The 9,775-nt window shown below is 35.2% G+C and overlaps 1 protein-coding gene across 1 annotated transcript; it reads right to left on the bottom strand.

Annotated features, from left to right (window-relative positions):
* Positions 1 to 6,149: 6,149 nt before the first annotated feature.
* On the bottom strand, positions 6,150 to 8,318 carry LOC143584075 (high affinity nitrate transporter 2.4-like). The gene is made up of 3 exons (XM_077066221.1): positions 7,524 to 8,318; positions 7,314 to 7,429; positions 6,150 to 6,933 (listed from the first exon to the last, which is right to left on the bottom strand). Exons 1-3 carry the CDS (start codon positions 8,316 to 8,318, stop codon positions 6,261 to 6,263), a joined length of 1,584 nt encoding a protein of 527 aa, XP_076922336.1. The 3' UTR covers positions 6,150 to 6,260.
* Positions 8,319 to 9,775: the final 1,457 nt, after the last annotated feature.

The raw sequence follows: 9,775 nt of genomic DNA, 5'->3' as shown, positions 1-9,775 counted from the left end.
GTTATCAATTTGAGAACTTCTCCATTGAAACCGGTTTTAAAACCAATCCTTTTCCACTTAGAAACAAGTTTCAAACCTGAACCAGTTGGGCAAAAACTCTATACACCATCTTTGGTCAAAACCAAACAAGTTTGAGCTTAAAAACCGATTTGTAAACCTCTAGGCTCTAGCTTACACACTCCTCGCACTGAATTCTATCACCTGGAGCCAAGTGCACAAACTGGTTTTTAAGCTCAAAGTGGTTCGGTTTCAGTCAAAGCCGCTTTCAAGGGGAAGAGGATCTATTTGGTTTGAAGTGGTTGTTAACCATATTGGTTCGGTTTTAACCAGTTTCAACAGAGAGCTTCTTGTACCAATATGGCAATATCAAACTCACTGAGTCACTGGTTATTCTTTTTAATCCACAATGTGGGCTGTCATCTCATTTACTATATCAGGTCCATAAATGAATTCAGTCCATCAAATCCATCATTGCAATCTAATTGTTCTTTTGAGTTTTTTTCTAGAAAAAATGTTTTCTTGAGTTTAAATCCCAAGCAACTTTTATTTTGTTACGTTGCTGTTGCTGTCGTTGTCGTCGTCATCAATGTACTCAGTAAATTCCATCAATAACAAAGCTATAGTAGAATCTGAGAAGAGTAAGATACAGATAACCTTATCTCTACTTCATAGGAATAGAGAGATTGCTTTCAATGAAACCCCTTGCTCGATAGTGGTTTTGCATCAAGCCTTGGACATAAGTCACATAACACTAACCATCAGCACCCCATCCGATCGGTGCATGTACCCTTATCTTTCGTCTATCAACGCCACCGCATGATGCCTGATTAACCTTCCGCCACTTTTAAAGCTATCTTTACGAAATTAATAAAATAATCAAAATTATTGCAATTTCACTTTTGACCACCCAAGGACCCAAACATATACACATTATATGTGCGCACCGAAGTAGGGCGTTACATGTTGGCCCAATTTTCCCTTTAATCAAGTTCCATTGTCGTCGTCCTAAAACAGCGGTAGTGCATCTCTCGTCTCCTACATTATACTACATTATACAAAATCGAATAAAAGCGTGTAATTTAAAATAACATGCATTTATCTACTGATGACTAACTATGAACCAATCTGTTAACAACCCAAAACAACTTTCTTTACGGGTTCAAAATTTCTAATCTAGTTACCGGTCTTTTTTTTTTCCGCACACAAGTTCTTTTAGTAGAAACAAAGGTTACATGATCTCACTTCTTTTTGTTGTGGCCCCTTCACCTGCCTCTCCATTTGATGAAAAGTTTAAAATGTTGCTCTCTCGTGAAACCTCTCCTCCCGGAAGCCATGAATGTTTGTGTTTCTGTGGTTACATTCGACTTTGTTAAAGGAACCAAGTTTGGGTTTGGATTGTTATAGTCAACTTTGTTAAATTCACTGTGTTTAAATTCTTCATCATTGAACTTTGTTAAATGACATGTACATTTGATTTCTGGAACAATTGATTACGAACATTGATTTGTGGGTGTCATGCTTATTTTCAACCATTCAACCCAATTCAAATTGTTCTTACGCTTCCTATTACCAAACCACACAGAGAAATATTGCAACAAGATCAAACTAATAGGCCGGAAGTCCTTCACAAGCAAAGGACCATCAAGTTTACGGATCAAAGTAATAATGGATGAATTACACCCGGCCCAATGGAATAAACGTGTTACCATAAAACTGATTAATAAAAACCATAATCTTCAAATGCAGCATATCCCAGTACCTTTTAATAAGGCATTAAGGCAAATGCAAAACCATCTGGCCCTAGAGATTTGTCTACCCTACGACCTTAACCTCAATTCTAAAGAGAACCACACCTCCAACTCGGTGAATCAATTCAAGAAAGTCGTTTAAAACTATGGAATATTGGATAAAAGTGGGCTACATATTAATATGGACAAAATTATGAAGCTGGGCCTACTGTACATAAGTAGCGTTGGGCTGATGCAACTCGAATAAAAAATTGGGCTCGGCTATAGATTTAGATCAACATTGGATTTGGCCAAGAATAAAAAAGGATTATGGGCTACGTGTTTTTTGATTCTTTTGTTTTTCAGAAAATGTATGGGAGCTAATCCCAATAATCAATTGTGACCCTATCTGAAAACATGCTTGATGATCCGTCACTGCTTGTGACTGATAATCAATTGTAATGTCTATCATTATTATGTATGAACTTTCAGTTCTTAATTCATAGGACTAGGATTGATAAACAAAGTAAATCTCTACCTCAAATTCGAATAATCCGACTCAAATAACTTGAAAGCTAAGCCAATGTCAATTTACACCACTACACGACCTCACAAGAGTTGTTTTCAATTCACCGTTAGACAGCCACACAAAGGGTCACGCGAATCTCATAAATTTGTTAATGAAGACAGAATGCTAACAAATGAATGTGTTACGAAGTATTTCTTGGTTTCACCCTTTTTGGAAATTTTGAAAATTATATGGTGCTATACAGAGCTCTTTATGGATATACCTACCCACTTAATTCTCAAATCGTTGATCAATTTAGCATATGAAATTTGTTTACAATACTTTGCACATATATTTGTTGATAAAAAACTAGTCTTTGTATGTTTATTAATAATCAACTCCTAGATACTATAATGCAAAAATATTAATATAGATTACTTAAAGAAGAACAGAGTTTAAAAACTTGGTATAAGAGTATATTTTCTCTTGAACTACGTAGTTAGGAGTATGAGTAGGAACAAATAGGTGCGTGTACAGCGGTTTAAAATAATGAAGATCGAAGATCTGAATTAATTTATGACTAATCTTTTTAAACTAGTAAATAAACCATCAAGTGGCCTTAGGACGAGGAGCAACTTTGCAAGATTAGCAGGCAAATTTATATTAAAAAAGGTTGACCATAATCAATGAAAATTCACGTTATCAGACCCTTATAAAATACTTAAGTATTTATATTACATAAGACTTTGTATATTTATTTTTTAGTGTTTGATTCAATGCAAATAAAACTTAACAAACAAACTCCACGAATAGGAGGAAGAGAAAACGTGTGGTACCAATAATTTGGTGATTAATCTAATTATCATAATAATTATTACCCAACACAATTATTTTTACACCAATTATAAAATGTAGTGTAATTTCGATTACACTTATTGAAAAATGTTGTAGCATGATTACCGAGATTACCAAATTTCCACAGCACTTCTTTTCTTCACTTCACATAGTTCGTCCATGAACAATGCCTTGTGCCTTTCTACAAGATCCCGACCATTTATCTTTACATGTACGCAGTGCAATATACAACTACCTTATATTATTTTACCTGAAAATATAACATTTTATTTACATAGTATGTAACTAATCATACTTATACCCATAATATATATTTATATCTCTTAAACTATGCTTTCAATAACAATTTGCTTATTTATATAATAATTAATCATAGATTAATTAGATTTATTAGTTTATGTATAATAATTAAACATTTCGTTCTCCTTGAGCTAATATGAGTCTAAGTTGTGTTACAATGAAAGAGAGATGAATACTAGAAAGCACGTATTGGGTTGACATGGAACTTGAAGCAAGAAAAAAGGGCAATATTTGTCTTTCATAGGCGAGCAAACAAATATTGAGCATGTTTATAACTAAAAGGTCACTTAGACCATCTCTATTGTTGGTTTTTCTTGGTTTAAACCAACTAAACCATTAGAGCGCTTGGTTACTCCTCACCTGAGAAGCATTTCACTAACCACCTGAGGAGCGGTAACAAGTACCTCCCTTGGGGTCGGGTAGCTACAGTCACACACAGTTCATGTACACAGTAAGACAGTAAAATTAAATTTTCTTATTTTGACTTTATAGTCTATATCTTTCAAAATTAGTTCAAAAAAGGAAGGTGTTTTTCGCGGAGGACCAAAAGGATATTCCGTTTCCATTCCAAAAACTGTTAAAAAACATAAAGCAAAAATCAAGGTTTGAGGTTTGATTTTTCAAACCACTAAAAGCCATCCATTATGGGTCTTAAACATCACATCTTTCACCACACACACACACTCGCACATACACATATATATAGGGTTAGGTTAGAATAAAAACTCACTTAAGTTGTGAAAACTCTAAAAACTCATTCTTAACCACATGTTTTTAATTAAAGATTAAATCTTGTGGTCCGCAATTAAAGTTAATAAAAAATGTAAAAGTTTATTTACATTTTCTCTCTCCTAAAAACATATATAAAAATTACTAAAAAAATGTAAAAAAAAAGCAAAACATTTTTTTCTTGTTTTCGATGTTTTGTATTAATGTAACAACATATATTACATGTAACAAAAAAAAAGCGATGTTACATAGGATTTTCACGTGTTTTCTTAACTTAAGAGGGTTTCAAACTATACTTCTCATATATATATACACACACACACACACACAGGGGCGGATCTACCTTGAAGGTTGGGGGTGCATGGGAACCCCCTAGTTTCGAAATAGTAATGTAATGCTATATATAAATTCTGGAGTACACCCTCTTATAAATTTGAAGTGCACCCTCTAAACAAATTAAATAGGTGGTGGAGTGGCTAAGTTATTGGTTGTTAACATTGAAGTCTCGAGTACATTTCTTGTTAGTGACGATTCATTTTGATTTTCTATTATGTTACTTAGAAGTGGGTATATTAGGTCCAGCATAATGCTTTTCTTTTCTTAACTTTTATCTCGTTTTCATGATCAAATTTATTTGTTTTTAACTTTTTATAGATAGTTATTTATTTAATAAGTTAATATTAATACTTTATGAAGTTTTGTTTTCTAGTTTGATTACAATCGTCTGGTCATTTATTAGTTTAAATTTTATATATGTTATTTTATTTCTAGTCTATGGTTAATTTTATTTGTTGTTTTATATAGTGGTTAGACGTTTATTTAAAATTAAGAAACCTATTTTATTTCACAAGGTTTTTTATTGATTGTTTTAATTTTACTTATTTGTGTTTCTAAGATTTAAGACCATTACTTCATCACTTGAACATTTAAGGGACGAGGAGGGTCCCGACCCCCTATCTTTTTTCTAGAAGTATAAATATAGCCCGTTTACTTTGAATAATGCTATGTTTTAATGTTTTCGGCTCCTAATTTAAATGTTCAAGTCCGCCTCTATTGTATCGTATTTTATTATGTGATAAACTTTACCCGAATCGACCGACCCGAACCGTCTAACCGGCCCAATTCTACGAAATTGAAGCATCTAAAAAATAGTGCACCCCCTTAAAAAATTTCTGGATCCGCCACTGTATATATATATAAGAGGTATAATTTGAAAACCTTGTTGAGTTTTGAGAACTTAAGAACTTCATTCTTAATAACACATTTAATTAAATAGATTAAATTATGTGAATGAGATTAAAAATCAAGTATGAGAGAGAATAAAGATGTACAGTGATTACACCGCAAAATTACGTTCGGTTGACCGCAAATGTTAGCTATGAACTTTTGTTTCGTTGATTAGTTAGAAGTCGTTGTAACTACTCTCACTAGAGAAAATGTCAGTTTATTTGAACGTTATTAAGCAGTTTAGTTGCATATTAAAGCCGCTTAATATAATAAATGTTGAGCAGTTTCTTATGGAATATAATCCCGAAATAATTTAAGAGAACTCCTAATATATTTGTTCCATTGCATGTAATGTTAGGTCGTTAGCAAACTCTATAATTATTTGTTCTCTATATTTTTAACAAACTACCAAATCCAGAAAAATTATGGATTATCTAGGTCATACAAGTTTGTCTTTAATTATGAATATAATTATCATTCGTCTGTGTATAATGTTCTAACTTCAAAGACAAGAACTCGATGATACTTTGAATTTAGACATGAAAAAAGTCTTAAGGAAATTGTGTCGTCACAACCAAAAATTTTAACTTATCATATGTTTTATGTAACATTTATATACATCTATTGAAATATGATTCGGATTTTAGTTAGTGAACGATATAATGTTTCCCACAAAATAATAATTGTCATTAACTTACTAATACAACGTAATACATTAATTGTACAAAACTCAAAAGAAATATAATACTAAACAATAATACTAATTAAAAACCCTAGTTTAGCATTTAAAGTACAAATGATAAGAACATGATGCCTTTAACAAAAAGTAAAGGCTCCGAGAAATAAGGCACAATATGTACGACTACTTATACGATCAGATTTTCTTATTATTTCTTTATTCATTTTTGTAACCCTTAAACGTGGTTGTTAGCCACGGAATCCGGCGGGGTTTCCGTCACCGCCATCACTGATCTCTTCCCACGCTCCGCGCGGCTGTTTCCGGCAAACTTCATGCTTCCAATATGCATCCCCATCTCTCTCTCCTCCTCACTATACTCCAAGCAATAATAATACTCTTCATTGTACTTCTCATCCTTTGAAGCTGCCAAAAACATACTCCCCCATTGTGGAAAATGAATAAACGCCACCGGAACCGTTAACGCGACTGTCATAACACCCATCCATGTCAGTCCCGACGCGGTCGAAAACCTAGAACCGGAGAAAAACAAAAGTTGTGTCAAACCGCCACCAACATTGCCACCAGCACCGGTTAAACCGGATAATATGCCGAGAGAGCGACGGGAGACGAATGGGATAATGCCATATGTGGCCCCGCATGCGGCTTGTGCTCCCGCAGCCATTAGCATCATGGATAATATGGCGAGTGGTAGCGAATCGGCTAGGCCTAAGAATATGCAGAAAACTCCTCCTAGGGTTTGTGTTATCCATAATGTCCATAGTCTACCGCGCATGCCGAATTTGCGAGCGGATAAGTCGGATAAGAAGCCACCGAATGGGCGGGTGATGAAGTTGGCTACTCCGAAACTGGCTGCAACTACTCCGGCTGTGTGAAGCTTTAAACTAAACCTATTACACATTATAGAAACAGAAGTTAAGTAGTTGTTAAGTTGGTAGTTGTTAATTAGTAGTTAAGTAGGTAAAAAACAGTGTTTTCATAACTGAACCGGATCAACGAGTTTGGGTTTGGGTTCCATGGAATAGAGAGTTTAATTCATGTTGTTTCTACAATAATCTTTCTAATTATATAATTTAGCTTAAAGGATTTGCAATTCAAAAAGGGACGGCGGCGTAACTTGTTGCCCGCTTGCATTCTGTTTTGATGTAATAAAAAAGTTACAATTATCTTGAAAAGAAAATTATAAAAGAAGATTAACTATGATGTTATTGGTGTTTAAATTCAGTCCAATTGACGGTAAAACGAGTCGAAAACAACATTGTTTATCTACCTGTCAAAGAAGTATTCGGAGATAACATTATTTAAGCACAATTGCACGCCCATAGAATATCCATAGATCAAGAAAAAGACCCATGTCCTATAATTTGTGACAGCATTTTTGAACACCTGCGTTAGATTAAATAAACTCCATCAGTATAAAGTTATCTTTATATGTAAATAAAATTTTTTTAAATAAGCTAACACAAACTAATAACATTACCTTAGAGAATTTATCCTTTGAAGCTCGTCCGTCCTTTTGAACTTGAGCAAAGTTACCATCCGGTAAATCTTGGCCATAGACTAAAACAAGAACCCCAACTATAATATGAAACCAACCAGGGATAAAGAATGCAATCCTCCAACCCGTAAATGGTGTGATATCAAGCATTTGAGTCATTAAATGAAAAAGCATAGGCATGAGGAGCTGAGTAAGACCTCCTCCGGCATCGCCCCATCCTGCAGACACCCCGTTTACCACGCCTATAATCTTCCCATTAAACATAACACTTGTCCAATACTGACACGACACAAATGTGGCTAACGAGAACCCGATCATGAACCGGACCGCCACATAGCCGCCAGCATCCGCCACAAAGGAAACACTGAAAACCACGGGAGCCGCCAACATGTTAATCACGGAGCAACCGTATCTCGGGCCAATGAGGTCACATAGCACCCCCATGACGAGCCGCGAGAGGATGCTGCCGGATACGGAGGCGATTCCCGCATTGGAGATGTCGGAGCGGGTGAGGTTGAGGTTGTCCCGAATAATGGGAACGAGCGGGGCGGCCGCAAATGTGGAAATGACACAAGTGCAAAATGAGAGCCAAGAAAGATGGAAGGCTCTCATGTGCGGTTGTGCTACGGAAAAGATCTTCATTTTTGTGGCCTTGTTTTCGGAATCCACGGATAGTGCAAAGGTCCGGTTGGGCGCGGTGGTGGTGGTGGTGGTGGTGATGGTGGTTGGGATAGAGATGACTTCTTCATGCTCTGGGATGGTTGCTGAGGAAGCCATGTGCTTTCTTGATAATGTAGAAACGTAAAGTGAAGAGAAGGTGATAAGCTAAGAAAGATTAAGCTGCAGGTGTGCTTATACAAGATGTATTTGAGGTTATTTATAGGCAACATGGAGGGTTTTGGGAGTTGACTTTTGCAAAAGCATATCCTTTAAACACCAAACCACATGGGATGGAATCATGGAAATGGGAAATAGGCATGAGTTGTGAACTTGTGATTTTATTTAAGTAAGATTAGTATAAAACAATTAAGAAACTATGGAATTCGTTCTAATATTTTGTAAATGGTAATTAACTAACTAATAAATCAGTGTTTTGTACTTTGGAGGTGAGGGGCATAGATCATAGTGACACTACGGTGTGTACACTACACTTGTCTTTGAGTTAGGGGGTGCCATGTATCTTTCATAGTAAGAGAATAAGAAGCATTAACAGATTTGTTCATTGATGTGGAGTTGAACATAAAGTACACATTTTATACAGATTGTTTAGTTTATTGAGGTATTGGTAAATACAAAAGAGAGAAAAAAAGGTGTACGTGCATTTCAAGTTTTTTACTTCTATAAATGATACAAAATATAAGAGATCGTCTGATCATATATGACTTATTTGGATGGTTTGGTGGTTTAACATAGTCCACACTATTGGACGTAATTTACAACTTAATAGGCTCATCACATGTAGGAGACTCAGTTAAACCTATTGGAACCGTGGGATTCATTAATATGTAATGGGTTTATGGGGTTGCCATTAGGGTTTTGTTATATTTGGTGATGTCTTGGCTAACAAGTTAGGTTAATCTATATAAATCGAGTTATGATTAGACATTGGGCATACACACGAGATGCAACCGAGTTAGAGTTCATTTAGAGAAGCACGAGTTATGTGTAATAGGGGTTTTTTGAGTTATATTTCCTCTATATAATATTGAGACTTATTCAATATTAATTATTGTGTGTTTACGTTTTGGTGAGTTATATCAATTCGTCCTTGAGACACAAAGATTTCTAGATGTTTTTGTTGAGTCTCTTGTTGAATAGCTAAGCTGTAAGGGGTATTATTCTTCATGAAAATGGCAAAAGGGTGAAACTTTCCAAAAAACCTAAAAAAAAGGTAAGTAGGAAGTGTGACTCTTAGGGCATCCGGTATACCCGGCCTTCACCTGGGCTTCACTTTGCAACGTAAGCAGCCACGTCAGCAACAGAAAAGTGAAGCCACAGTGATGCCCCAAGGGAAATACCCCAAGGCTTCACCAGTTGACTGATAAACTATTCATACCAAAAGGATTATATCCATTAATAAGTTGTGAAGAGTTTAACCATAAATAATCTCTTAACCAGCCCATCAAATAAGTGGAAGATTCATTAAACTGTGAAACATTGCCCTGCCATAATGTAATGTGCTTCCAATGCCAATAAAAAGTAACCCATCCAATGGTATTTAACATCCAAAAAAC

This window comes from Bidens hawaiensis, unplaced genomic scaffold, assembly GCF_021521415.1.
Source record: "Bidens hawaiensis isolate Kalapana, Puna unplaced genomic scaffold, B.hawaiensis_p1.1 tig00032798_1, whole genome shotgun sequence".
NCBI classification, from domain to species: domain Eukaryota; kingdom Viridiplantae; phylum Streptophyta; class Magnoliopsida; order Asterales; family Asteraceae; genus Bidens; species Bidens hawaiensis.
The sequence above is the reverse complement of the archived record's forward strand: the minus strand, read 5'-3'. Positions and strand labels throughout refer to the sequence as shown.